Raw genomic sequence first — 26,610 nt, forward strand, 5'->3', positions numbered from 1 at the left:
TGTGCTCCTAGTGTGTGTTTTGGAACGCAGCAATGAGACTGCCATCGGTGTTGCTGGTGAATATCAGAAATTCGGAACACACCTTATGAAAAATAGTTGAAGATTAATTTCCACCGTTGTCACTATGACATTGTACATAACCTTCAAGTCTTGAGGCACGCGTTATCAAAATCTACTACTGTCACGATTCCTGATACCGTGTTAATTGAAATTTTTTGATATTAGAGAATTCAAATCGTGAGTGATCTAAGGCTCCTATCTTGTCAGTGGCTTAAATACGATGTCCGACCCTCGAATTCGCACTTTAAAGATAAAAACCGGAGTAGTGAAGCGGCTCGCCAAAGAGAAAGTTACTTACGAAAAAGAAGCTGCCCAGCAACGCGACAGAATACAGAAATTCAAAGATCAGGGTGAGATCACATATTCACGTGTTCTTTAATCAATTAACTCAAGTGGCGAAGCCACGGCGTGAGGCATTCTTGTGGTGCAGAATTTTGATTAAAGCAGACTTTCTAAAAGCGAGCCGCCCAATTTGATAACTGGAAGGATACCTAACCTACAGCAATTTTTGGATACACTATTTTTTCTCAGGCGTCAAAATTCAAAGTAACAAGAAGGCTAAAACCAACATAGTGGTTTGGTATATGACGTTACGAAAATCATCTGTCAAATTTTATTCTCTTACATTTCTCAAGAATTTGAAGCTCACAAGCTAGCACAGTCATCATAATTACTCATTTGTTGAAGAAACGCGAAGACCACCAATCTTTCGCAAATATACCTACCAAATCTGGTGGTTTTCTAAACAATCCTTAGAAATACAATTTGGTGAATGATACTTGTTGTTAGTTACAATGCCACAAAGTTTACTTCTGAAATCTGTAAGATCTAAGTTAATGATTTAATAATAATCTATGTCACAAAATGAATTAGCGGAATTATACCATATATAGTTATCTAATAGTCATGCATACATACCGTTTAGGTATTGCAATTGAAATAAGAGCAGTAATCCATAATTATCTGTTCTAGGTAAAGACGAGTATGATATACGTAAGCAAGAAGAGGTTCTTCAAGAGTCCTTGATGATGGTTCCTGACTGTCAGCGTCGTCTGGTAAAAGCATTTGAAGACTTAAAAAAAACCTTGGAAAGTGAACAAGACTTAAAAGAGACAGAAGCATATGCTGAGGCAGAAAAAGTGATTCTCGATGCAGAAATACAGCTTCCACAGCCAGGAGAAGCTTTAAAGACATGTTAAATCGTAAAAGATATATTAACATCAGTTGAATAACGACTAATCATTACCAAATTTTTGTATTTTTTGCATTCTTGATATACTTTCCATTGAAGTAGAAACTAAGTTAATCTACACTTGATATTCCCATACATAGTGATAAGTTTTCGAAGAATTTTAGTTCTATTATTATTTTTTTTTTTTTTTTCATTTTAAATTTTGTTGAGGCAACTATGTATAGAAATCATGATTTTTCACAAATGCCACCTCCCTACTATGATAGACAATTTCAATACCACCTTGATCCAACACTTCGAACTCGCGAGATGCAAATGCAACAAAATTTTATTTATCCATCAATTGCAAATGCTGAATCTACTAATATCAAATTTACTAACTTTAATCCACTGTGTAACAATGTCGATAACAACAAATCAGTTCTGATTGCTAAGCTAGAGGTACGAGAACAGGATGAACGGATGATAGATAATTTCTTAAAGCAAAATGAGAACCCTGTGAATAGAATAAAGAAAGATAGTTCTAACTGCCTACCAAAAATTTCAGAGGCACGTAGTGCGTTAGTATCTGTTTTAAAGTTGCATAAAGAACTGAAACAAAGTTTTGCCAGTCTTGCCGAAAATCGGAATTTACCAGAACATGAATGGAACGAGAGAATAAACGCTGCCCAAAATAAGAAATTGTTAATTTTGGAAACCCTTAGTAAACTCAAAGATGACAAGGTTGTGAGTGAACTTACAACGTGTATAAACAAGCGAAAGAAGAAGAGATTACGTCAGAAGAAGCAAAGAGTATTACGGAAAATTGAAAAACTTACTGCTCACGAAAGAAGGATACAACTCCATGCCGAAGCAGATGCTTGGATAAAACTAAAGCAAGATATAATTGAAAAAGAAAAACAGGAAAATGATATGCGGAGAAATGCTGACATAGTGCTGGCCGAAGTCAGAGGAAAGCGAAACGACGCTAAAAAATTTTTGGCACTATTGCATGAATTGAAAAATCTGAGACGGATTGAAGCCAACATCGCCAGAGCGAGGGGAGAACATTTATCGACTGCAGCTGATGAGTCATTTACAAATATTATTGGTAAGTATTATTTTAAATTTCCAATAAACTCGTATACTTAAATTTTCATTTACATCTTATGTGGATAGAAAAAAGTTACATGTTCCTCACAGGAATTCCTTAGATTTGAGTTAAAAATTTTATGCTTCGAAAATATTTTTCTTTTCAATCAAAATCAAACTTTAGACCTTGTTCCTAGAGACAAAATATATTTCACTAAATTTTAAAATAGTCCATTATATCTCAATTTACATGTTGTGCATATACAACATAAGGTACGTGCATTTTGTTCGATTGCCTGTATTTTGTCACCTATCGTAGATAAATTACTGGAGCAATGGAAACTGATGGACCGAGAGTACTCAATCGAGGAACAAGGATTAAGGCTCATGTTGAAAACTAGTAATGACCAAGAAATTGAAAACCAGAAGCGGAATATTTTCGATGATTGGGAAAGTGCACTGTTTGGGAGAAAACTACCAGCTGTGGATATCTTTCAACGAAATATACATGGATTCATTACCATGAGGTATTCAACAATGTTTAATATAGTGCTAAAACATGATAACACAATGCCTTTTTGATTGATTCTTCAATTTTGTTTTTGCAACGTTAGAGCTATGTGGGACAAATACATCAGCTGCGACGAACTTGGTTCACCAATACCAATTGGCTGGGTCATGCCAGATCCACCTTCATCTGCTGCCTGGCAAAAGTACCTCAAAAAATGAATCACTTTTTTACCACTAATGTAAAACTATTTGTATTATGAGATAATGTTAATATTACATTCAATTAACACTTTGGCTCACATTTTTTTCACCCTAATGTATCATTGTAATTAAAGTTGTTATCCCGGATCATCTATCTTAAAAGCTTGGTGCGGGATAAACAGTTTAACTGGTGGTCAATATGAGAATTTCTACTGTCAATACAGTGCAAAAGCATGAAATCTTTTTGGTACCTACAGGGTCCCAAATTTTTGTAATTTATTGTTCCTACGAGAACACAACGAGAGCACAACTACAAGATGTGCACAACTCCAATTCTTGAGTAGCATAACAATCTAAACATCATTATGAAACAAAAAGTATACGAATCAATTATTTCGTATATCTCTGCTTTACACTACACATAAAAAATGTTTTTGAATGAAAATGATGCTTTAAGCTTTGCTTCTTATGGTTTTCAACATCAGAATAATACTAGTTGAACATTTAACCATATTTGCTACATTTCCATTCTGATTTGAACAACATATACCTTAATTGCTTAGCCGGACCATATATCACGATTTATGAATTTTGGTGGTTTTTTGATTGGGCATGGGTACCAGCTTGACTATAAGATTGAAAAAGAAGAAGAAGAAGAGGAAGTGGCTAGAACAATATAATATCACCCGATCTTCTGAATTATACCTTTCAATCATTCTCCAATACTTCTATTTTGGTCTGATCCGTACATTCCACAGCTGCTTTATCGTCAATAGAGTCATTTGTCCCTTGCGTCTCTTCTCCGTTACTTCCATCACAGCATGGTTAAACTCTGTTAGTATGGATATAATGTCTCCGCCAGGTATGTAGACCGTAAGTGTTACAATATCATCTATTTAGAGCCTTGTATCCATAGTCTTGATAATAAACACATCTACTGATCTTCCAGCGCAATAACATTGTCACATATCAGCAATACAGGCGTAGTAATTGGTTTATCGTCTTCATTGGCAACCTGCTGATTGATTCGGGATACACTATCTTCTGAGACTATTTCTTGGTATACATTCATAGGTGTCAATGCATTTACCACGTATCTTGTGCTTTCTTTCATTACCGTTATCTAGGTATACTTGTAGATATTTTCATCGTAGTATAGATTGGTACACTGTTTGGAAGCGGGACGCTTTGTGTACGCCCCGAAAGCTTTGAAAATCGAACTTACTAAGCAGAGGTACCAAAATAGTATACAATAGTCAGGGCGGTTAAGGGAATAGGATTCCAAAAAATTTGTCGCCGGAGTGTTTTCCCACAAATGCCTAGAGACTTCGAAATCACACGTGCATGAGTGAAAATCACACTTATGTATACAATTCAGTGTCTAAAAAAGTATGATTCAACCTGGGCTGTCTGAGTAGGTCCTTTCATACTATGAAATGAACACGCAGTTGTTCGGCTATAATTTATTCAAATTTTGTTACTATAACGTAAAGAAGCTGTTCAGAACCCGTTCAGGGCCACTATACCCTCTACAGTACATACAATCCCAAGTTCACTATCGTGGCAAACAAAACAACAACACAACGCATTATACTAATCATGTATTATGTACCTATTTAAAAACGTCGCGGTACTTGTGTAGTGCAAAACAAAATAAAATTCTTGAAAATTTCAATTTCCCCAAGTTTCCCCTCATTTCCCGGTTTTCCAGGGTCAGTTTATACCCAGCTTTGGATTTTTAGTTCGTTGACGTGTTACCGTAAGACTTCAAAATTTAATTGAAAAGTTATCACAAAATTTGATAAACAAACTAGATAAGAATCATTTAAATAAAATCTCAGAAATGTAGAAATTTTATTATAAACTGTACATTTGAATAAGGTCTAAAATTATCCTATACTTATGACGAGTTCTGTTAGGGCAGCATTTGATGCCTCTAAAGGCTGATTACCTTGAACAGCTAATGAAGATACAGTTTCAGCACCAGTCACTAACATCTGCAGGGCGCCTTGCAATTCCAGTAATGATTTGGTCAAGTTCTCTTCTTCTTCCAGCTTCTTAGCTAATTGGTTGAACATAACTCGTGCCTCGTCGTTCAATTCTTCCAAATTCTCTTCATAAACATCTATGAGGGATGAGAATGCATGTTTGAATCATGTTGGGAGGGGGATTATTCAACTTGGACGGTCTAAAATCATACCTATTTTTCGGAGTTTTGTTTTCAGAAAATGAAAACAAAGTAATTTGAGTTTATTATTCATAGTTTCAAGAACATTTCAGAATTTTTTTAATTGATATTAATAAGAAAGTAGCGGTATAACGTATATTAGTAATGAACGACTACGTTTTCAATCCAGTGGCGCAAATTTCTCGATCAATACATATCCTATCGAGTTGAAGTTTCAACACAATCTTTAAAACTTGCTTATCAATTCGAGCTCATGGATAGATTTTTGAATTTCAATCCTAAAATTTTTTTAAAAAAAGTTTTTTAAATCTTTGATCGTAAAATGAAATTTTTTGTTCATAATCGTATATATATGACAAATTATTTTTTTTTAAATTTGCGCGACAAGTTCGAACCTGAGAAGGTGTTTTTAACTGAAAAATTTTTTTATATCTGTTACAAATTGGAGAGTGATGTCAGGAGATGTGCCACCACAAAAGCCCTCAAGTTCAGAGTCGTTCACTACTTATATGCGCGATGCCACTATTCTATTATTAATTTCAATGACAAAATTATAATATGTTCTTGAAAGTATGAATAATAAAGCCCTCAAACTCAATTGGCTTCAAGTGTTTTCATTTTTGTTTTTTTTTAACTCCTAAAAATAGTTATGATTTCAGACCATTCAAGCTGTACCACCTTCACCTTAAGCACCACACTGTTTACTCTAATAACATTGCAATACATTAAACCAGAATGTGTAAAAAAAATTCATTAGTAATAATCTAACATCTTTTTCTGAGAAAAGCATCCTTTTCCTGTAATAAATTTCATCAATCCGTTTTTTTCATAACAAACGAACGCAAAATATTCTGTCACTAACGTGTTTAGTCAATGAACTAAATTTCTTATGTATATATACTATAACAACTGGTTACCTGTAAGCTATGAAACCCAAATTTTTAGCCATTTTAATGACAGTACCATATAAAGCTTCCTTTAATTTTAACATCATGTATAATTGGAACTAAGCAGGTGGACAACTTTGATCAATAATGATGCAATTACCAAAATACATCAACAGATTCAAAAAAATACACTTGAAGTTACCAAGGAACTGAACAATGCAAAAAGCTAAAATCTTTCACCTAAATTGATTGAATGTAGATGCTATTCTAGTTTGAATTGCACCGATTAAAATACAGAATAAAATTGCGGTTTTCAATTCTCATTCTTAATTCGAAAAATATTCACGTAATCAAAGAGACAACTCACCCACTAAGACACTAGTGACGTGCAGCAAAACTTTTCCAAACCGAACATTCCCGATATGGCGTATCAAAAATCGAAGAATAGATGATAGTGATTTTCCATCACGTCCTGCCAGAGCTTGCTTCAATCCTTGACGTCTGGTGAGTTCTTGGAACAAAGCAACTGTGACATGTGGTGTCTTATTAACAACGAATGCCAGGAGAGCACTGTCCAGGGCTTTGGAATACTGGAATTTTCTAAGAAAGGCATCCTGTTTAGACATGACCTCTTTTGTCTCTTCTTGAACAATCGCGTCTGTACTGGGTACATGTGAATGTGAATCTGCATATCTATAAGATACTTTTTTCCGCTGAGTTTTGCTCTCCTTCACCTCTGTGTCCCTTCGTCTGACTGATAACATGCCGTCAACCATACCAGCTACCACGGTTTCATCATCACCCTGACCAATTCAAAATATTAACGTGAATACATACGAAAGCTAGAAATTCTGATGTTTTAAGCACATTACATTGCTACTTCGATGACCATAACGGCGTACCGCCATAACATACAGAGCTTGATACGTAACTGCTGTTTTTAACTGCTAGAGTTATAGTTGAAGCTACAGTCACAGGTTTGTTCAATGAAAATATAATGTTTTTGAAATCGTAATAATTACTCACACTGACTCCAACGCTGAGTACTGCATTAGGATAATCCAAAGTGTGGACAACTTTATATGTGCCAGCGTCATAGATTTTAACATGTCTATCCAAAGATCCTGATACAATTCTTCGACCGTTTGAAGCCAGTTTCAGACATGTTACTGTCTTGTGATGCTGTGATACTTTTGCTTGTAATCTTCCTCCAGCTAACGCATCCCAGACCCTGATTTCAGTGCCACCTTCAAAGAATTTATATATTAAATACGATGTATAATTCTTTAAGCTTCTTCAGATATTTTCAGTTTGTAACATTTCCATCAACTTGCACTAAAATAAATTGTGAATAAACTCTATCTTACCGGCAGATACAAATACTCCGCCAGAAGGAAGGAAGAGCAAACTTTCTACAGGAGCCTCATGGTCAACCGTGAAAACAGTTTTGTTTGTTCTGGTGTCATACATTTGTATATGTTTGTCGTAGCTTCCAGATAAGAAAATGTCAGGAGATACCGGGCTTACAGCTCCTGCTCTGATGTAATCTGTGTGTTTGTTGAATGTGATCAACTGTTTCTCACTGGGTATGTCCCATAAAGCAACTGTGTTGTCATCCGAGAATGAAGTGATCCGAATTCCATCACTCGTGAAAAATGTTCTATGTACGGGGGCCGTGTGTCCTTTGAATAGACGAAGTAAATTTTTTGAGTTGAAATCGAACAGTCTGACATTGTGTTCCTCTCCTCCGGCACAAAGCAATTTCCCATCACTTCGAAAAGATCCACCGTACGCATTTTTTTTAAACCGACTCAAGTTCTTTTCAACGAGCTTTGTTATGGGGTTGTAAACTTGTACTCTCGCCGAGGATGTCACGGCAAAGTAGTGCGGTTCAATCGGTGAAAAATCAATGTAATCAATCGGCCCAAATTCCTTGACCAAAACAGGCGCCTATCGGACAGAGAAAAAAGCATATTTAGATAATATTTACATAATAAATAACTAAATCAGTTTACTGTTTAAATCCTCAATAACGGAAACCAAGTCGGGCGTTTTGTTTATATTTTATTGCAATATTGCAGATCAATTCATGATTAATAAGTGACTTTGTTTTCCACATACATTTTCGGTTTACATTTTCACATTGTGTTTAAAGGCGAAGGCCGCACGTCAAACTAGTTTCGAGGTTAGGTTCAGTACACGTGGTAACGACACAGAAAAAAACGTGCATATACCTGTATTCCGATAAACGTAGAGAAGAAATTGAAGTAACGTAACTCACCGTAAATTGTTTCCAATATATATTATCGGGACTTAACTCTGGCCCAGTTTTAGCGAATATCTTCACGTTCGTCTTTTTGAACGAGGCCATGCCGTTTGCGATAACGTCAACTGAAATATTCTTCTGCTAACGACGGTAACTTTTCTTTTTCTCTTATTGGTAAATCAGAGCTCGCAAATGTTTGTTTACATGTCGTTTACATCAAGGCTAAGGGCGCCTTTCTTCTGCATCAATTTTCTGATATAAATCGACCCTAAGTGATTTCATTAATCAGATGGTCGGATCCAACGGAATAGGCCAATGAAATCACTTTGTGTTATGTTTTTTGAAGAAATGAAAGCGAGCAATGAAGGGTAAGTAGAGCGTTAGAGAGAAGAAAAACGCGTGTGTTTCCTTCTCTCTCTCTCTCTCTCTCTCTCTCTCTCTCTCTCTCTAGAACTATGACGCGTTAGATTTTAACCGATTCAGGCCCGATTCCTCCAACGTTAATCGAAGTTTCAACTAAGTTCAGTCTATCTCCAAATTATACCAAAAAAATTGAACACCGTTTGAACTATGTCGGAAAAAATGGGTATCTGGGGCACACGTTTTTTGTTCATACCGTTCATACATGAAATCTGATGAGAACCATATGGTAACTTCGGTATCGCGCGTATTGGTGTTGTCTTATGTTGGACCCGCTCGGGATGTTAGCGTGCGATTTTATCGACCGGTTTTCCGACGTATCGGCATGCTCGAGAACTTCTATGCTCAACAAATGATGATCATTTTAAGCATTTGAAGTATGTACCCTATTGTTTTCAAGGGTTAATTAAAATTCGAATGACATGTATTGCTAAATATAATAATGAAAGCTTATTTTTTGGTGTTATTAATTAATACGTTAAATCAGGCATTACCAAACCAATCACAGACCAATTTATTTGAGAAAAGGATTTGGAATTGGGATTTAAGAATGTGATTTACTGAGTATATTTTAATTCTGACGTAAAAATTCTGCAGTCGGCATAGAAATAAATAAATTACATGGATTCTAAGAATTTCCAACAGTAAACTCATAGAATTTATGTCATTTAAGTCTAACCCAAATCCTCGACTGTAGGTGTAGCCCGACTGTTATTCAACTAGGCTTTGTTACAATTGATTGTAAACTTCCCATTGTTATGTATCTCGTGCACCTAATGCTGACTCTTACCACAAAACAATTATGAAACAGATAAAAATTTTCGAGTGGATTCGATCAGATTTTTGTACATTACATTTGTCATTTAATGGTGATTAATTATAATTCTAATAGATTATAATTCAAATTCCAAAATAAATTTTCGCGTAAAAATATAATTCATCAATATGATTAAATCGGATAAACTTTAAGATTAGTTTATTGATTTCTTTACAATAACCTGAAAACTTAGCATGAAACTCATGAACCCCACACTGTATTCGTTTCATTTTCAATCGAAATCGGTTTCAATCAATTGTCTTTTATCATATAATATAGGATTTTTCAACCACGGAATTCGCGTGGAGAGAAAAGCTGCGGTCTTACAAAACGGACGGATAAACTGCTGTTTATCAGTCACCTAGTATATGGATAATGGTATACATACATACCTATATCGTGTGCGCTGGGTTTCCCAAGATGGCGATGGTTACTTTTATGCAGTGAACACTCTGCTGTCTTTATCATGTATTTCTTCAACTTATCTTATATATTTTCGTGTTTAATTGTCACATTCGCCTGGCGAGGTTCGAAATATTTATGAATGCTGTCGGTGGTTATCCGTTGCACCGTGAACGTGAATCGTCAAAAAGTGACGACAAGGCAGTAACTCGGGCGACAGTTTCAAATACCATGTACAGAAAAGCTCAATACCATCAGTCCGTGTTCAGTTTTTTCTTGTTCAACTACTATTACTAATAATTAAATAGATAAATAAACTTCTACGTCGTTAAATCGCGTAAATAACTTATATACTTTTCTTCGAAATTAAATACAACTATTTAAAATGGCAGAAACACAAAGAATGCCTGTGTATGGTCGACATCCTCCTTGTGCAACTGGGTCCCGTTTGGAAGAACGTAGAGCCCGAAGGTATGTTAACAATAATTCTATATTTATATGTTCTTTATGTATCCATAACTGGGTATTGCATGTGTGTTTACCTGGTCTCATATTTTTTTCTCATCTTATGTTGTCAAACTGCACAGAACAGTGTAGGTTTACATTTGGTTGTAAATTTCATGCATATGCGTATGATACTGGATTATTTAAATATTTAGATTTCGTTAAATTTAGTGATTCGAATGTGATATCGCTTCGCAATGAGGTTAACAACATTTCGAGAACATAGCCTGTAGATAAAAAAATTATAATATCTTTGAATAAAAAAATATCTCTAACTTTAATCATCTCGTGTTGAAGGGTATCAATTGACATAAATTAAGCAGTGAGCGAAAGACAGAAAAAGTGGCAAAGCGACCAACCTGATATGAGTATATAGATCAGATGAGAAATTGAAAGCAGTCTGTAAACAATTCTGAATCATCAAAATCATTGTTATCGATACCATATCAACCATCTGTTTACTGCCATACATATGCGTACAATGATTCTTGTTTACTTTGGTTGGCCTAATTTTTAGTAGCGGGTCTGTACGCAGTACAAGGTCAATTTTAAAAGATCACTTCAAAGCCATATTTGTATGGAAACTGGTAGAAGTGACTGTATGCAATGAGGGCAAATTTATTGATGTTAATGTAACAAATTATTGAAAGAAAATTATAACACATTTTACTTCATCATATGATTTCTATTTATTCAATGTACCTAAAGTTTTGATTGATCAAGCATGATTGAAGAGAGTTCCAATATTTAATGAGGGAACCAATGCGGTACGTAGCCATAATTTTACTATTTTGTACTCTCAAATAGCTAACCAGACCTTATTCATTCATCAGAAGTTTATTACTGAAACTCAGTCTTAGTGGTAGAGTATTCGATCAAGCTCGATCGATCAGAACTTCAGGCGCATGAAATTTAAACAGTCCTGAGTTTCTAAAATTCATAGTTGTGGTTGCTACGTAAGCATTAATTTTTTTTATTTTTTACCGTACCAGAAAAATATAGTTCAGGGTACTGAAAATGATAATTAGTTTTACACAAAGCTGAAGCTAGCAGCAGAGTTAGCAGCCACATATGTTTAAATTTTTGAAATTAGAAAAATGTAGTTCAGTTTTATCCTCATATAATTCTATACAGGATTGGGGTTCAAGGTATTTCACAAAATTTTGATTTTTAGACTTCACCAACTTATTCGAGTTAGAACGTTTCGCTGCTATTGAAAGTTATTGAGTATTTCACTTTAGAACATTGAGAAAAATTTTTCTGAAAATTTGAAAATTTTCAAAAATAATATTTACTTTCACGTTTTTGAATTCGTCTTCAAACTCAGTATGAGCCGGTCAAAATATGTGTTCCCTAAGTAAAATCACGAAGCACTCGAAAAATGAGAAAGTCGCGTAATCCACAAATCAAAGCACATTGGCATTATCATCCCTCTACGAAATCCTTCGAGTTTCGTATTAAACTTTTTCCCGTATCTCTACTAATTAGTGAGATATTCACCTGGGGCGATTAAAAAAGATCACCCTATATATTATCTGTTCACAAAAACTGGCTATGGAATCCTCTTAACAGGGGCAAATTACTACCTGGAATAACAGGTAGTAACAACCACAAACTACCATTAAACCACAAACAATAATTTTTTGTTTCTTAGGCTCGCTTTGCGCTTGGAGAAAAATCGAAAGCCAGAAAAACCCGAAGATTTCGTATGCTACGAATCCAGCGACGAAGAAGAGGAAACTGTGACTGAAGGAAAACAGTATTTGAGAACGTCCTTTAATTTTGTGGATTATGTACGTGCTAGAGAAACGAATTTAAAAGAAGTAAGAAAAATCAACCAAGAATATGGCTCACGTCATATCCTAACCCACGACTTATTCAAAGAATATTCGGTTAGTTTAAATAATATGAATAAAGTGTTCTGTTCGCAATGGTTGAGCGACAGACAAGTTGTATTCGGAACTAAATGTAATAAGCTAATGGTGTATGACGTCGCAACTCAAAAACTTGACCAAATACCGTCGTTACATGGGAGACAAACAAACCCAGCAGGTGCCGCTATTCCTGAACAACAGTGCGGCATTCACTCTGTACAAATAAATCCTTCGAGGTGAGTTTATTCGACGCCGTTTTTAATAAGGTTTATTTTATAGTCTCTGTCCGATTGAGAAATTCCAATGAAACAGGGCTTGATTCGGATTTGAAACGCTTGTTCATTGTTTGGCTTTTTTTTTTATAATATGATTTATCTCGAAAACTATGGATTCCCATGCAAAGATTCTTGTTTCGTCTCGTAGTTGACGCGCTTTGCACGCAAGTCTGTCTTAATGTCGAGTTATGTAACAAAATCCCTTCGAATCTACAGATTTTGAAAATTTAAAACTCTGCTAAACTCGTGTCACCCCTGTAGGCAGTAATCCTGCAGTGAAAACTTCCAAAACGTAAATGCTTGAAGTGGCCAGCCTGCGTGAAAAGACGATATAGTTTTCGCAATCGCAATCAGACGCAAGTTGAAAAATTTTTTGATACCTTTCTATATACTTTGTACCAATCTGTCTCATATTTTGGATGAAAATCCAACTGTGTATTTGTTTGTAAAAGAATTATAAAACTGAAAGGTGCTTTGACAGTAATCCTGCCACGGTGGTCACCCTATCCCAGTGACGGAATATTAATATCATTATTTTTTTGAAGACTGCGAAACTGTTATTGTCGTTTAGACACGAAAAATTGCCATGTATTCGTAAAAGGTAGAACGATAAAGCCGATGTCCAGTCCATCCTAGAATTATTTCGAATTTTGGTTCGTCAATGATTCCTGAAGACATCTTTGAAGTCGATTTTCTGTCACAGCCCATGTTTACGATTCAAGTGTACAATAGTACAAACGCAGTGCATAAGTTACCGCTTTTACTAGCGTCTTTTGTTCGTTTTGTATGTACACTAGGGTGGTTCTTAAAAAAGTCATTTTTGAATTTCGACTGTCTCACCCCCCGAGTCGGCTCCAAATAATCAAAAAATAGTACCCTAATTTTTTCAGATTTCTATCTCAACTCTAACGCGAACACGTCTTAGGGTTGATTTCCTTATTTAAACATCTGCCAAACGTATTTCGATTGATTTGATAAATCCTGCGTTGTCTATCAGTCAAGATGACTTGATTGACATGATTTTCGATATATGCGCAATAACGAATAAATTACCCCAAAGCTCTGATACGAGCTGTGGGACTTCATTAGCACTATTCAAAATACATTGGAAATGCCCAATGCGGACATTTTGCGCAGTTCGTATCGAGTCCGGTAATGGCATTCGCGAAAAAGAATAAATAGATAAGTAAAGAGGAAGGTGTGAGTACTACGGATCGGTAACCGAACAGAACCGTACTTCATTCGGAATTCAGCCGCATGGTTGCACTACACGGAGAGAAAATTTGAAGTTTACCACGTCAAGTAGTTTGGAATAAATAACGTCAACTCCTTATCGAGGTAATAGAAGTAGACGATGAACAGAAAATAGGTGAATAATAAAGGCGCACCAGACCTAGACGATTGACGCGTCGTACTTCAACAGATTGCGAGTGAATTTTGCTAGTTCACAGAGTTAGAGCTGGCGCAGAATTCACTCCAATTTGTTCAAGTACAACGCGTCGATCGTCAAGGTCTGGCGCGGCAATGTGATTGAAGTAAATACAGTCAAAGTGTATCGATGTAAACTATTCCAAATTTTCTATCCGTATAGCGACTGGGGGTTAGATGTAAACAAACACGGACACACTCACGGATACACAATAGTAATCGTTACCACGTCTCGGTATACTTCGAAGATTCGTTTAACAACGTGGTGCTCAGACATCATAAGAAATTTTGGCTTATCATTTCCTGGTCATGACATACATACGAAATAGTATCTTTTTGCACTCACTATTACGTGACTATGAGGATGTGCCAGTGGTCAAAAATGAATAATTGTCAGGGGCACACGTAACGAAAGTCGGGGGAAAAGAAATTAGCTAGAGTATATACAACGAGAAAAGTGCAATGAGTTGACTAATTGCGGTTTTCACTGGTTGTGCTTAGTGCGCATTGGGTGCGATTTTCTCATTTTTCAACCAAAAGCACAATCGAAATCTTATAGTTTTTCACAGACTGCATTTGGTTCGCACTGAGCCCGATTTTTCTAGGGTTTCGCTTCTGCTATTGGCTGAAAAGTAGCGAAGTTCCAATCTGTGCACACAGAGTGCAGTCACACTTTTTTCACGTTACTTAAATTACCCATATTCTCAATAAATTCATACTTCACTCTTCATTAATTAACGTTAGAATGAATCTAACGGCAGTTCAGTACGATAATCAACGGAAAAAAAGACTTCAATTGAAACTCAACTATATCGTTTGGCAAAACGGCTAAAATGAATGTTCGATACTTACACAGAGGTCCTGATGATTACTATTATGGTTTTGTGAGCATGTTCGTTTTTGTTCACATCCTACCCCCACTTGTCAACGCGGACATGCGGCTGAATTTGGTACATCGTTCTGTCCACATCTGGAGTATGGGAGGCATTGGGAAGTTGACACACCTTCCACCGCACTTCAAAGTCTTTACTATTGCCAATTTATGTTTGCGCATGACTCAAGCCATTATGTTGTCGAATAGTAGGTTGGCCGCTGACCACAGCACATTTTAAAACATGTCACGACATGAAAATTTCCGAAACTCACCCACTTTTTCAGTCGTTCACTCGCATACTCTTAGTCAACGCAACAAGGTAGTAAAAAAGCAATTAAATCCGAGACTCAACCGTACCGATAGGTATGGAATGACTCCGATCTGGCAAAAATGAATTTTGAAATATTTGTAGCGTTATCTGGAAGTTACGATGGTTTTGTAAAATTCGCTAAAATTCAATTTTGACAACCCACAGGTTGTAGTCTCTTACGTCTTGCACTTTCTCTCTATCACTTAGCCGTACTTTAGCACGAGGCCAATAACACTTTTAGTCACAACGTGAAGTCAGAGCATGTTGAAGTTAGTAACGTTATCGTAACGATTCATGGTGAGGAAAACCGTTATTTCGCATATTTGGAACGTTCTGAAATTCAGTAAACCGTAATAAAACGAAATAAACTAATATTTTGAAATCTTAGTTCGTTCAAAACCAATGTAAGAATAAGAAAAAAGTGATTAGCATTTGCATATTTTGGTTAACTTATCTCCGTCCTGTGACTTTATAACGGAAGCAAAAACTTGATTACAAGGTACCGTCTTATATAGAGGTTCAAAAACGCTCCGCGGTTTTTCGGCGGTGAGGATTAAGTCCGTGGAATACTTAGTAAATCTATATCGATAGTTCCTGTCAACATGGCTGACCGTCTTGATTTCCCTTTCGTCTTTCGCTTCAGCCTTGCCGCGGTTGGCTCCGTCGTAGCGTGAGTATACACGGTGTGCTTGGAATTTCGACAACACGCCCCTGTCTTCGAGGTCAAAGCTTTTAAGTAAGATGTGTACCAACTGCCTAAAAAAATCCCTATATTGTTAGGGAATTTTTTTCCTGGCGAAGGCTACCCTGATCCGTAATGCCATCATCTATAGTCGTGGTGTGAGTCATTTAAATTCCCGCTCATTTTTTCCCCACGCAGATTCAACGTCACAACAATTAATCACTACCGTTCTAGGGTATTTTAATCCAGTCCAGCGCGAGAGAAACTTTTTTGGAGAAAAAGCTGCACTCCTAGACACACCATGTATACTCACACTACGGGCTCCGTCTATAAATCCATGATCTCATTCACAGTCTTGTATATCAGGACTGGCAACGGTAAGTGGTGAGGGGGACCGTCATTTTGAAGCCGGTGTTATCGTTCAAACTCTCGCCACCGAAAGCGCTGATAGGTATATGTGTTTTGAAAACACGTCCATAACATTTTTTTCGGTGTCCGTCAAGAAGTTGCCAGCCACGGTTCAAGTCTTGATAATATAAATATAAAATAGTAATGGAACAAGGTGAAAATATGTATTGAAAACATAAAAATTATGTATAATTAAAAGAAATAAATGTAATACAATATATAACAACAATGCCCAAAGCTGACTAATAATTAAGAAATTATAATCATCCAGTACGTTGGCTACCATCGGAAAAATAAAAAAGAACATACTCATCAGAAGCATGATTTTGGGTCTCGTGTATATGTATTATATAAACCAGCTGTCAAGTTATTACGGCGACAGTTCTTTGAGGTTCTTCTTCTACCTTTTCATTGGTTATCGGATTTTCTACCGGAACCCGTATACCAATTCAGAATTCGACTTTTATTACGATTTTCTTTTTGTTACTCGACCGAACCGCGCGTGGGCGGAATCGAAGGAGAAGGCGGAGGAGGGCGATAAGACCCAGCATTTGTATTTGCTCTAGAGTTTTATTTTGAGCTCCGCTTCGCAATACACTCGTGTTGTGACTGAAATCTGAGCGCCCTCCCGCCGCTAGCTCCGGGAATCTTCTCCCCTCTCCACTCTCCAGAAGCGTTCGGCTGTCATCGGCGCATGCGCTCGGCTATCTTCGGCGCATGCGCTCAGCCGTCTGCTCTCGCTAACAGCCGATGTCTCGATAAGTTGACCCACTTCACTCAGGTCTGTTATACTGTGGGCCAATGATACCGTCATTGTGCATAGCCTCTTACCCCTTTCAGCCACCTTGTGTAACAGATCAAACTTGCCGCCACCCTCTATGGCGGACGACCGTTTTTAGTCACCCTATGTGACAGGTCTATCTTTGATGTTTGATGACTTATCCTCCCTTGTTACTTATCCATTTTACATATACATATTTTATGCCCCAATTGCGCACTTACGCGCTGAGCATACGGCAATAGAGATGAAGCAAGTAAATAAATGAATATCACTACGCACAAGTGATTAAAGCGAAACCAACCGGTTCTCTGACTATTAATTAACAATTAAATAAGGTGACTCTACTAGATGCGTAAATAAGAATAATACTAAATTACCCAGATTTCGGTCTGTTACACTTTTCTTTCTACAGTTTATGTATCGTGTAATGATTATTATTTCGCTTCTTGTATTTAATGTCTGGTGTATTAAGTTGGTCGATTGTTCTTTATTGTTTCATTGTTTGTTCATTTGTCTAAAAATTATTGTCATTTATTTTTGTATTGTAATTTTTTTTTATCAAAGTTAAATTTTGTAGCACACTCATCAAGTCTGAGCAAATCACCCTAGCTTGTATGGGTTACAATGTTTTACTTGAAAAAAACTGAGATCATTCGCTATGGCAACAGTTTCGGCCAAAAAAATTGAAATCTCATTACTGGTCCTGAACCTCCCATCCCGGTGTCGTAACGTGCAGAGCTCACCCCTATCGAAACAGATTATCGGGAAGTGTCAGTGAAACTTGGTTTAGTACCAGGAAAGGTCTCGGCCGATATTGAACAAACTGTTCGAATAATGACATCGTCCCAGACGGAGTGCGCAACTTTAGGTACCAGTCTCAAGTGGATTTTAACTAGACTTAATAGTTTCCGTAGTTAGAAGGTTCTGCTAGGCCCGGAGGCGATTCGCCTCTTTATAAAAAAGGAAGGTACCGGTACTGTATGCCTGGACGAAGTTCGATGCTCACCTTTACATCTAATAGGGTTTGTTAGATCCAAAGCAGGCTTCAGATTAATGAGGCAAACCGCAATGATCATACGCCGGTTTTTCACTTCTGCGCTGAATCTCTGCACTTGTTGCATTTTCTGATTGGGTAAAAATATGGAAGAATCTCTGCCTTTTTCAGACTGTTACAAATTCTGGGATTATTCCCAAGGGATGGAAGTCTAAAGCTATCAGTGGAAACAGTGCCATTCTTGTTCTCGCTATACTTACATTTGATCCTTTCGATTTTCACTGTAGAAGCGAACACTACTTCTTGAACGATATCTTTGAACACTTTATTCCCGTCAAATACAGGTACGACACCTCGCACTTATCTGAGACGATAGACCCTGGAGTCTGGGATACAAACCTTTCAGGAAGAATTAGAAAGAAGTTCTTTACTATTGACAAATCAATTAGCCTCTTCTTTGGATTCAAATAATGGCGATATCATATCTGCAGTTTGAATTCTGCTTCCATACCTTGATTATGTGGTTCTAACCGTTTTGCAATCATCATTGGTTGATGATTACCAATAGAGCCCTTTGAATTCCGTGGCTAAACTAAAAAGGGCAGAGAATCTAACTCAGAACACCTGTTTGTAGGAAAGCTGTGTCGCTAGTTTTTTCATCATAACGCTGGCTCTCTGTGCAATCTCACCTAAATCAATAGACGACGGCACTATGTAAAAAGAGATATTACCTATACAGTGTGTTTTTTTTATTCGCCCTTGCCAACGGACATGATGTTGCTCATATCTGATATCTTGCAAAAATGGAATCAATTTTTGGATCAAAATGGATTTTTCGGTAGAAGACATGTTAGTATTAATCTAACAACATTATAGCATATCACGAACCTAGGGATGATGCAAGGAAAGACGACAAAGATTTTGAGAAAGGACGGAGGTTTCCAAATTCTTACCGAACTTTTTTATCTTATCGTAACCATCAACCACTTGCCGATTGAGATGATGAATGAAATCCCGCACCGCTAGGCAGTCACTCAAAGCGCAAAACCATTAGAGTAATCCTCGGTTCTCAAAAGTAACTGCGTTTTCATCACGCAATTTCTCAAATTTTTAATAATATACCTACTTCATCAGGATACCTGACAAAATAGACTTTGTTATATAATATAATAAGCTAGTTATAAGCCATTCATAGCTGCAGAAAGAGTATTTGTTGGAGTTGAGGCTCCCTTGTCACTGCAAGTTGTTCTTAAAATATATCGTCACCATTACGTTACAAACTGAAACCTTAATTTCAAAGGATTTCAAAATTTTTTATGGAGTTGAAGTTAGTAACGTTACTATAACGACGTATGTTTTGGAAAAATATTTACTTCACACACCTTTAGGATTGTCCGAAATTCAGTTAACCATGATAAACAAAACATACTCATATTTCGAAAATCGAATCCCCAGAAAGTCGTTCTAAAATTTTATAATAATGATTTTTCTTTCTGATGTTCTGTTACGTTAATGTTACTAGCTTCAGCCTCTTAAATTTTTGACGCTATAATATCGATATTCATTTTTTTCTCTCACCGAACAATAACAGAATAAAATATGTGTTAAACTCACAAAAAAACGAATACATATAATGCCGCGGGATTTTTTTACAATTACATTAATATTTGGCAGTTTTTCATGTTGGATGAGGGGTAACGATTTCTCAAAATTTTACCAATATTTATCACCTTGGGGTATCCACCATGGGAGGCTTACTGTGGAATTATCGTGGACCGGAAGTAGGAATGAAGAATTTTTCACGATCAAGTACTTCGTTTATGCCGAATGATTTTATTACAGCGTATGGTAGCTATATCCAAATTTTGTGTTTTTGTTGTAATGCTAAGTTAGCAACGTGTGGCGCGTATATTCTTCAGAAGTATTACTTACACAGTACCAATGATGACTTTGTCATCCTTCTTTGAAAAAAGTACCACCATTATTGTTATTGTTAATATTGTCAAATAGTTGTTATAAAAATTATTCTTTAATAAAAATTTTTGATCCGAAACAACGTCCGATAGTTTAAGTTTCGCAATATCATGGGAAAACAGTCTCTGCGATATTTGTCAGGCGGATTACAATTTTGGCGCAGAATTAGCAAGCAAGGCCACTGTCAGACACACTTGTATTTTCATTTTGGTTTTACACTGAGTTTCCACTTCGGTTGGATATTTACTTATGATATCTTTGTACTCACACTATATCTATATTTGTTTATATACAATATATTATTATATCCAGCCATCTCAAAGGAGAACAAAAGTTTTGATTTGAAAGGGTACTGTCCTAGGGGGTTTGACGCTAATATAAGCAATAAAATCATAGTCAAATATCCTGCTATATCCTGTACAATAAAGAATTGACTAGCTTATAAGAGCATGGCAATCGAATATCTCTAAATCTTTTCATTGTCGCTATTTCGATGTTGGAAGTAGTTGAGGTTTAAAAATGTTGGTGGTACATTCTTCGTTCATATTTTACCACGTGCCTATCATTGTTGTGAAACAATTATTTCAATTACACTTGTTGACAAAATTGAATTTATATAAGCAGTTTATTTGTATGTACATACAAGCGCATTAAATAAAATAGTGTAAATTAACGCGATGTAGCAGTCTTACCTTTACCGACCCAGCGAATTCATCTGTTTTCTTCCTATATTGGATAAAGCAACGAGCGGAATGGGTTGAAATTTCGCGATGGTGCATAACTCTTTTGTAGCTGAATCAAGGAAGGTTACTTATATCCAGAAAATCGCCACAAAATGTGTGGTTTTTTGACACGTATCGCCATTTCCACATTTCCCGAATTTCAGGGACAAAAAAGTGCAGATCTAAGGGACTTTCCAACAGAGCGAAAAGAATGAGGCGTAAAATGAAAAAAAGGCGCCCAGCCGATCGCGAGAGCATCTTTTATTTACGAAATTATTCTCATCGCTAGTTTTCATCTAGCGGCCTCAATATTTCATGAAAACAATCTCACGATGGCTCATTTTACGCCTCATTCTTTTCGCTCTGTTGAAAGGTCCCTTACATATGCGCTTTTTTGCCCCTGAAATTTGAGAAATGTGGGAATAGTGATACGTGTCAAAAAACCACACATTTTGTGGCGATTTTCTGGATATGAGTAACCTTCCTCGATTCTGTTACAAAAGAGCTATGCACCGTCGAAATTTTAACCTATTCCGTTCGATTGTTGATTTAATATAGAAATAAAACGGACGAGTTCGCTCGGTCGGTAAAGGTAGGACTGCTGCATCGCCTTAGAGAGAGCCATATTCTGGTGATCTATTGTGGTTATCTCTGTTTCACGATGGGACCGACAGATTTTCACATAAAAACGTCTTGTTAGTCTTGTTTTTTGTATTCAAACTGCTCCTTTGACTACGTCCTAATCGATCCTTGCAAGCATGCCTTTGTTAAAAATAATGCAATATTTTCCGAGCATGTTCTTTTTAGTAATAATTTTAACGGATATAAATATTTCCAATGAATGAAAACGAAAGAACATGTGTATAATGGGTACTTATGAAAATTACTCTATATATGTGGCATTCTACGCCAAATCATCCTGCCTGTGACCTTGATAATGTAAAATTTTTTTGTACACATATAATAATCCTTTCCTGAAATTCTTTTTTTGCAAATCAGTTGACCTGTTTCAAAAATGATGATGATTTCATTTTTTTAGTAACTTTATACGAATTCTATTTATTCTAGAACGACTTACATTTTTCATCAATAATTTTGACATGAGTAGTAGAAAAGTTTTTTCCTGCGGCAATTTTCGTTATAATCTTTCAAAAATAAATAATAGCACGCCACAAAACAAAATTAATTATATCGCAGTCATTGAAATGGAAAAGTTAGATGTCTCTGGGAAAAAATGAGAATACCGGTATTTCACTTCTGTTTCGGTCCTAGAATCATCATTTCACATTATAAAGTTTGCCTAAATATTTTCAAAAATCAAACGATGGATTTTAATATTATCTAGAATAATCTGTAGAAAAATGTTTTGTAGTTTTTTGAATGAGAACTATGATATAAAGAAAAAAAAAACAGAAGAATCAAGGCCACTGGCTAGGTGATTTGGGATCGAACACTCCATATACAGTTACATACCTTTTTTCATCGTTTGTGAATGAAAAGATTTATAATCGGTCTTCATTTACATTCAGAACATTATTATCTACGGGAGCAAGAAACAGCAACGAAATAGCAATATATAGACTACCTACTTTAGATCCTGTTTGCGTGGGAGAAGGTGGTCACAGAGACTGGGTATTTGACATGTGTTGGTTGGACGACGAATTCCTAGTTTCTGGATCAAGAGACACTAAAATGTCGCTATGGCGGATTGACAGTGACTTGGCAGATGCCCCAGACAAGGCGGAAATACCAACCCATAGGTAAAGAAATCATCGTCCATATTCAATGAAGTTCGATGGAATCAACAATTTATATTCCTAAAGTTTTGTTTGATCATTGCACTACTTAGCCATAATTTTATTATTTCATACTGTCAAATAGCTAACCAGGTTTCATTTACTTCTCAAAAATTCATCATTGAAATTTGATATTAGTGCAGGCTACCTAAGTTTTCAATCAGCTTTGATCGATCAGAACTTCAGATATGTAACATTCCTGCACGCTACAAATATGAATAACTGGTAACATGAAGACTGTCAATTGTTTCCACAGATTAATTCAGCCTGTATGTGTTAAAGAATGTCGATCAGCTCAAAAGGTTCGAGCTTTGGCTTTTAATAAGGCTTACAAGGAAATAGCTGCCCTTTCCCTCAACAGCTTTATTCATATTTGGTCAGCTGAAACATTCAAGCAGAAGATATCAAGAAAGTTGCCGGCTTGTCAAGAAAATGTTTGCCTGGCAGTTCAAGATGACGGAGTTTACGCAGTTGGATGTCGATCGTACACGTTGTTGTTGGATGCTCGAACATTACAGCCTATCAAAAAAATACCATCCAGGTTAGTAATTAGTTTAAAAGTTGGGAATATTAACGTGATGCTCTTTAGACTTATGTGGGCAATAACTTGTACTAAATTTGGCAAGTTCTACAAGATTGACCATTAAAATAGATTTGATGACACAAACTGAAATTCAGCAAAGACTGAGTGATACGATGGATCTCATAGTGATCACATATTATATATAATATTTGTATTTTATCCGTAACATAGGATAACCCATACGTTAAACACTTCTGATTTCCTTTTAGAAATAGTAGCACTACGAATATACTGATACCATTCTTACATGCGAACAGGTATAGCGGGTGCGGTATACGATCAGCTAGTTTCCAACGATCCGTCTTAACAATTGGAACAGGTCTTGGAATGCTCATGTTTTATGATGTCAGAGCACAAAAATATTTAGAATCATCTATCAACTCAAATAGAACGGTGGTCCTGAAAGCATCAAAAGGTTACGTGGTAAGAATAACACATATTATAATCATGCTTATCCTCAAAACCACAAGAAATTTCAAAAGAACAGCATGCTCATGAAATTACGTTTTTCTATCAAGAGGTTGTTGACTTGTATAAAAATGAATCTATCACATGTACGTACGTGGATATAATGAAATATTTGTGATATAATGAAATATTTGTGATATAATCGCATGAAATTCTTATTAGTTTCCTGACGAAGAATACATGGACGGCTTCCAAAATGTGAAATATACGCCAGCAATATATACTCACTGTTACGACGCATCTGGAACACGTCTTTTCACAGCTGGTGGTCCACTTCCAGCAAACCTTTATGGGAACTATGCTGGACTATGGCAATGAGTCCAATTGTATGACTTGGAAAGTATTTCTGTACTATTCCCTTAGATAAAATATTTATAATGCATATTTACGACTTCCGGATGTATGTCAGTCTTTGCTGTCCGTAAACGGAAACTGTTGATATACTAGCGGAATTTTCAGCTCGATGGATATGTAAACTTATATTGTAGGAACAATTGCCTAACTTGTACGTGACATGAAATATACCGTGGCATGTGAAGGACTCACAATCTAGCTTTTAATCTTAACTTAATCACTGAAAATCAGTGTTGAAAAATTACAAGCTTACCATCATATACGAGTTGTACAGTTTTATCCACCTTATAGTTCTACTTGCTTACATCGTCAATGAATGGGCAATTCCCACTGGCCATGAGATGTAAAGCTGAAAAAATTAATAACCCTTGAGTGGTAAACGTACAACCTACCTGGCAATCGAAAGAAGATTAAAAACAATTTAAAACACAAAATTTGAATCTGGCTGAATGCATTTTTTCTCTACATTTTAATATGTTTTATCTTTCTTTGTATACTGCGTAGAGCTCTGTTTAAAAAATTCTCAAAAGCTATTCCCATTTCTGTTGCATTCAGTACTTTTCGATTTATAATATTTAGTCATAGTTAATTATGCTAAAATCTTCTAAGATATTCAATGTTCAGGCCACCTCTCTGTAACTCAATAGGCTCTACTGAATCTGTGGTTACTGATGTTGAGTTACACGCAATAGATTGTCTGTTATTATACATAAGATAATATTATGTAAGACTGTAAAAATTATCATATTATACATATGCCAACGATTATAAGAAAAAATGAGTGATTATTAGTAAAATTATTATTTGAGCAGAAGTTATGTTTTCTCCTTTATATTCGGAAGTTCTACAACCCTCAGACATATCAAGAATGTACTTTGATGTAATTTTAATAATCCCGTATGCATGCCATGTTAGGAAGAAACTCACAATTATTACCGGCCGTGAAGTTCAGCTCTTATCTCAAACTAATCTCAGCCTAACCAATTGCCCTTTTGGTAAGATTATTAACAGCAATGAATTTTTGCTGAAGAAAAATCATTCATCCTTGTAGCTATCATTTGAGAACTATAGCTACAGGTGACTACTACGAAAACTGGTGAACCATTTCGGAGAATTTTGCATTATTCAATAAAAGTGTTTTGGCACTAGTTTTCGTAAAATCAATAAATTTACGCTTTTTTCAAAAAACTTGAATTTTCAGTCATCACTTGTTTCAACCGATAAAGCAAAATTTTCTTCAAGACGATCAAAGTTACAGTGTTTTTTCCCATTTTTGTGCGATTAATAAATCAAATAACCTTACTAAAATTCGATTAGAGAAGTCAGTTAAGGTAAAGCAGACATCTTGCGAGTCAGAAATGCCACGAAATGGTAATTTCAAGGTTATTCTGCGAGGGTGTACTGCACACGCAATGCCTTGTCATAGTTATAGGAAAATTGGTTTCCAACGTCCCTCGATGGTCGGAATCGCCAAAAAAGTCGGCAAAAGTACACCAAGGTTGTGATAATAACATAATGTCGGATTTCGATATTATCGAGGTCGCTCGTCACAAATCTGACGTTAAAATGGCGGATACGATATGGCCGACCGATAACACAAAATTTTATTGTATTTGAGTAAAACTTCGTTTGCTCATGTTTTCGACGACATACTTGAACGTTACCAAACTTAACCAACCATTCCTTTTAGAGAACCTAAATTGCTCATTCCACCACTCCGTTCGAACGTGATCTTCAGATTCAAATCATTCTACCCTTCCCGACATAAAATGTTATGTTAATCAAGCACCGACATAGCTTTCCTAATTGGCCAAAAAATTTGGTATTTAACTAGCAGCCCGTTGTGGCTCCGCTCGAGAAAATTTCCAAATGCTTCTTTTGGCAAAACTATTAGGCATAGCCATATGCTCTCGAGAACTTTTTGCAGCTCATCGAGGTCTTAAAAACTCTTCAACATAATTTTCCTCTATCTGTCAGAGTTTCGTCAGTATTCGCATAACTGTGTGACCCCGTTTCGACTTGCCTTGCAAATATCGCTATGTCTCGTGAACTATTGATCTGGTTGTATCAAAATATAAGCCCAAAATCTGGCTAGACGCCGTAGCTGTCCACAGAAAAAAAAGAATCGAAATCGGTTCAGCAGTTCTGCAGTTATAAGCGAACATACTAGAAAAACAGAGATGCTGAGTTTCAAACGGAGGCTTACTTTTACAGCGCGCAAATAACACGCGCATATATTTTCGTTGCGGACACTTACCGCGCATGAACGAGTAGCGCGCAGCTTATATCGGCGCTAAATTTTCAATATCATATCCTGCGCAAACGCAATTATAGCACAAATCTTCAACCTTTCGCGTTGACTGAAGATATATATTGTTCGTACGGAATAGTGTGTGTCAAGCCGGTGGCCGACCTTTTTTCAAAATAGGTGTATTGTGGTTTTGGATACGTGTTCGACAGAGAGGGACCTGACTTATCCTAAGATTTCGTCGTGCCGCTGAAGCAACTTGCGCGGTAAACGCTGCAGCGGGAAAACATTTTGCGCGATAAATTTTTACGTGATAAAAGG

At 36.3% G+C, this 26,610-nt stretch overlaps 4 protein-coding genes across 4 annotated transcripts; 3 read left to right on the top strand and 1 right to left on the bottom strand.

The window, feature by feature from the left end:
• The first annotated feature begins 112 nt into the window (after positions 1 to 112).
• On the top strand, positions 113 to 1,262 carry LOC124407331 (tubulin-specific chaperone A). Its single transcript, XM_046883369.1, has 2 exons — positions 113 to 410; positions 1,033 to 1,262. The coding sequence occupies exons 1-2, from the start codon at positions 281 to 283 to the stop codon at positions 1,257 to 1,259; spliced, it is 357 nt and encodes a 118-aa protein (XP_046739325.1). The 5' UTR covers positions 113 to 280; the 3' UTR covers positions 1,260 to 1,262.
• Positions 1,263 to 1,468: 206 nt separating this feature from the next.
• On the top strand, positions 1,469 to 3,118 carry LOC124407327. The gene is made up of 3 exons (XM_046883361.1): positions 1,469 to 2,342; positions 2,643 to 2,850; positions 2,938 to 3,118. Exons 1-3 carry the CDS (start codon positions 1,469 to 1,471, stop codon positions 3,050 to 3,052), a joined length of 1,197 nt encoding a protein of 398 aa, XP_046739317.1. The 3' UTR covers positions 3,053 to 3,118.
• Positions 3,119 to 4,872: 1,754 nt separating this feature from the next.
• LOC124407325 (U3 small nucleolar RNA-associated protein 15 homolog) lies at positions 4,873 to 8,530 on the bottom strand. Its single transcript, XM_046883359.1, has 5 exons — positions 8,391 to 8,530; positions 7,477 to 8,059; positions 7,136 to 7,356; positions 6,477 to 6,912; positions 4,873 to 5,159 (listed from the first exon to the last, which is right to left on the bottom strand). The coding sequence occupies exons 1-5, from the start codon at positions 8,478 to 8,480 to the stop codon at positions 4,924 to 4,926; spliced, it is 1,566 nt and encodes a 521-aa protein (XP_046739315.1). The 5' UTR covers positions 8,481 to 8,530; the 3' UTR covers positions 4,873 to 4,923.
• Positions 8,531 to 10,016: 1,486 nt separating this feature from the next.
• On the top strand, positions 10,017 to 24,852 carry LOC124407326 (DDB1- and CUL4-associated factor 12 homolog). The gene is made up of 6 exons (XM_046883360.1): positions 10,017 to 10,485; positions 12,173 to 12,628; positions 22,370 to 22,600; positions 22,893 to 23,177; positions 23,477 to 23,642; positions 23,850 to 24,852. Exons 1-6 carry the CDS (start codon positions 10,400 to 10,402, stop codon positions 24,003 to 24,005), a joined length of 1,380 nt encoding a protein of 459 aa, XP_046739316.1. The 5' UTR covers positions 10,017 to 10,399; the 3' UTR covers positions 24,006 to 24,852.
• The last annotated feature ends 1,758 nt before the right edge of the window (positions 24,853 to 26,610 follow it).

The sequence above is a fragment of the Diprion similis genome, chromosome 6 (genome assembly GCF_021155765.1).
Source record: "Diprion similis isolate iyDipSimi1 chromosome 6, iyDipSimi1.1, whole genome shotgun sequence".
NCBI classification, from domain to species: domain Eukaryota; kingdom Metazoa; phylum Arthropoda; class Insecta; order Hymenoptera; family Diprionidae; genus Diprion; species Diprion similis.

Bases quoted from the DNA above. Each gene is read 5' to 3' on its own strand.
- LOC124407331 (XM_046883369.1), top strand. From the start codon at position 281: ATGTCCGACCCTCGAATTCGCACTTTAAAGATAAAAACCGGAGTAGTG. The intron at 411-1,032 runs GTGAGATCACAT...TATCTGTTCTAG, and splicing joins ACAGAAATTCAAAGATCAGG to GTAAAGACGAGTATGATATA.
- LOC124407327 (XM_046883361.1), top strand. From the start codon at position 1,469: ATGTATAGAAATCATGATTTTTCACAAATGCCACCTCCCTACTATGAT. The intron at 2,343-2,642 runs GTAAGTATTATT...CACCTATCGTAG, and splicing joins GTCATTTACAAATATTATTG to ATAAATTACTGGAGCAATGG. The intron at 2,851-2,937 runs GTATTCAACAAT...TTGCAACGTTAG, and splicing joins CATGGATTCATTACCATGAG to AGCTATGTGGGACAAATACA.
- LOC124407325 (XM_046883359.1), bottom strand. From the start codon at position 8,480: ATGGCCTCGTTCAAAAAGACGAACGTGAAGATATTCGCTAAAACTGGG. The intron at 7,357-7,476 runs GTAAGATAGAGT...AATTCTTTGAAG, and splicing joins CGGAGTATTTGTATCTGCCG to GTGGCACTGAAATCAGGGTC. The intron at 6,913-7,135 runs GTGAGTAATTAT...TGAATTGGTCAG, and splicing joins TACTCAGCGTTGGAGTCAGT to GGTGATGATGAAACCGTGGT.
- LOC124407326 (XM_046883360.1), top strand. From the start codon at position 10,400: ATGGCAGAAACACAAAGAATGCCTGTGTATGGTCGACATCCTCCTTGT. The intron at 12,629-22,369 runs GTGAGTTTATTC...ATTTACATTCAG, and splicing joins GTACAAATAAATCCTTCGAG to AACATTATTATCTACGGGAG. The intron at 22,601-22,892 runs GTAAAGAAATCA...TTGTTTCCACAG, and splicing joins GCGGAAATACCAACCCATAG to ATTAATTCAGCCTGTATGTG.